Here is a 2,500-nt window from a genome sequence, read left to right as displayed (position 1 = left end):
GAAAGATTTGGAAAGCTGACGTTTCGAAGAGCGTTAGCTCTTCGCTCCGACGAGGGGCTAAAGCTCGAAACGTCAGCTTCCCAAATCTTTCAGGGTGGTTATTCGACCTTTACAGAAACCCATAAGGGATGAAACATGTAACGGGCGTTCACAGCTTCCGAATATTCAGTGCGAGCTGATTGGTTGAATGTTTCAGTGCTAAGTACCATATTTGGAAACCCCTCGCTCTTGTTGTTCCAAATATGGTACTTAGCAAATTGAATATTCACAAGCTTGTTTCCCAGCACACAAGGGGCCGTTACATGTTTCAACCCTTATGGGTTTCTGACCTTTATCAACTCGTTTGATAAAATCAATTTCTGTTAAAACATGCAAACTGATAGCTTGTCATAGGTTTTGTAAACAAAGTGCCAGAGACCACGTAGTTTTATGAACTCAAAGGAATATCTAACACCGACTCACTTTAAACTCCAGTCTGTTCTCTGAAACACACCGCGGCTGGGCTGAGTGTGGTTTGTTGTCGTAGCTCCAGGGGGTTGATAGATCGATGTACCACTACCTTGCTTTATAAGTGGTTTCCAGGTGTGGCCACCTATAACAAACATTAGCAAAAAATCACTGAGGAAACTCTTCTGTTTGCAACATCTTGATATCCCCGAAAAAGTTCCAAGGGTATGGAGAGATCAGCTGCAATCACATTGACAACGGAACCCTTCCCGAGAAATGTAGATGAAGAAGACAGCTAGTGGCCTTTACGTGGGATGAGGTTGTTGAACGTTAAGCTTGCCTGCATCTGTCAGTGATGACTGAGGCCGAGTGAGAACTAGGTTTTGACGCCTTCAGTGCAATCCAAACCGACCAACATTAGCAACGCGTCCTCTTGCTGTCAAAAGGGAGCTTAAGCACGTGCGTTTTTGAGACGCGGACGGCAACCGGAAGTGAGCTGTTTTCCCTTTTAACTTGTCTTCACACAATTACATTTACATTGCTAAGTATCTTTTCTCCATTTGAGATGATCAGTACAAAAATCTGGGATACACCACTGCCCTGACACGCGAAATGTTCTCTTCCGGTTGCCGTCCGGGTCTAAAAAACGCGCGTGCTTAAGCTCCCTAAATACAAAGACAGCGAAACCGCAAGCGTTTCGAAAACCAAGTTTGCAACATTTCTTTCTTTCTTTTTTTTGCGAATGATTGTGGGTAAGAGACATTCGGATTAAATATATTCTTCTCTGGAAATATATGTCATTTGCCAGCTGGGAGGTCCGTATAACGAAAAACTGTGACCGTAGTTTTGAAAATGCTGCCCGAGGCCGCAGGCCGAGGGCAGCTGTATCAAGACCGAGGTCACAGTTTTTCGCTGTACGGACTTACCCAGAGATGGTAAATAACCTGTTTATTTTTCCCTCTCTCTCTCTCTGTTCCTCTCTGAAATCACTTTTATAATTGTTGACTCGCACCGCGCTTGATAGCGAATGCAGTGCGACGCGCCTTACCGTGGCCACTTAACAAAGTTTTTTACAAATTGCCCGCCAATCAGGATGTGTGGATTTGATTGACAGTCAAGCCTCCTTGCAAAGTTGGCACAGTTGTAAGTTGAAAACCGTTGCATGGGTTGTTGAGTTGACGTATTTACACGTCATTGTCAAATCTGAAAGTTTGTTGGGTGGCCACGGTAAGGCGGGTTGCACTGTTAAGCAACTTACAAACTGAACGTTTCAAAGCGAAATATTTTTTGTTTGAATGATATTTTCAAACCTCTTTTCTAATAAAAAGTAACTTCTGTATGTAAACGGATTCGGTGCAAAAAAAAAAAAAAAGGAAATTTACGGTCGTCACACAAGCTCACGCAACCAGGGCTAGGATTCTGCCCGGCTTGGCGCGAGAGTAAAGAGACCGAAGTTTTTTAAATGGTAAACTGTATACCATTAATATGTTCTTGCAGTGTCATAAATTGTTTACGATAAAGAACTTAAATTTACAACAAGGCGCCACCATTCGTCCTTGACATCAGTTCACTGATGTAGCGATGTGCGATGTAAGAACTACCGTAAGCTGGTATACTTTCGTATTGACAACAGGGACGTTTCTTCAAATTGACATGGAAAACTCTATATAGTTTTCTATATAGTTTTTTGCTGTATTTATCATTGTTATCTTCTTTTTATGAAACATCTATACATACGGAAGGCAAATAAAATGTTCTTCTTTTTTTAATTTTATGTTGTTCAATTTTTATTTCGGAAAAAAAGCTCGCGCCAGCTCTATTTGTAAACGATTTTTGTTCCCCGACAGTAGCGAACCCCAAAGGCTGCTAATTCCGAAAGTAACGAAGGTCGCTACTATCGGAACTCTACGGTAATTCGCTTTTGTTGCTTGATTTCGCTGCTTGATCGATGGATTTCTGAAATATTTTTAGGTAATACGTAAAATGCCTACTAGCACATGATATCTTCGGTGTACAGTATTTTATTCCGAACCGGTTATTTCCAATTCGCCTA

General features: G+C 41.7%; 1 protein-coding gene across 1 annotated transcript in view; it reads right to left on the bottom strand.

The window, feature by feature from the left end:
- LOC138047354 (serine/threonine-protein kinase MAK-like) overlaps positions 1-2,500 on the bottom strand; it is a 21,440-nt gene that overhangs the window by 1,106 nt on the left and 17,834 nt on the right. The window contains exon 11 of the mRNA XM_068894172.1: positions 463-592. Within this exon, the coding sequence (XP_068750273.1) occupies positions 463-592 (130 nt within the window). The remainder of the gene's footprint in view (positions 1-462; positions 593-2,500) is intronic.

This window comes from Montipora capricornis, chromosome 4 (assembly GCF_036669925.1).
Source record: "Montipora capricornis isolate CH-2021 chromosome 4, ASM3666992v2, whole genome shotgun sequence".
Classification (NCBI taxonomy): Eukaryota; Metazoa; Cnidaria; class Anthozoa; order Scleractinia; family Acroporidae; genus Montipora; species Montipora capricornis.
Note: the sequence above shows the minus strand (reverse complement) of the source record. Positions and strands in the feature narration are given on the sequence as shown.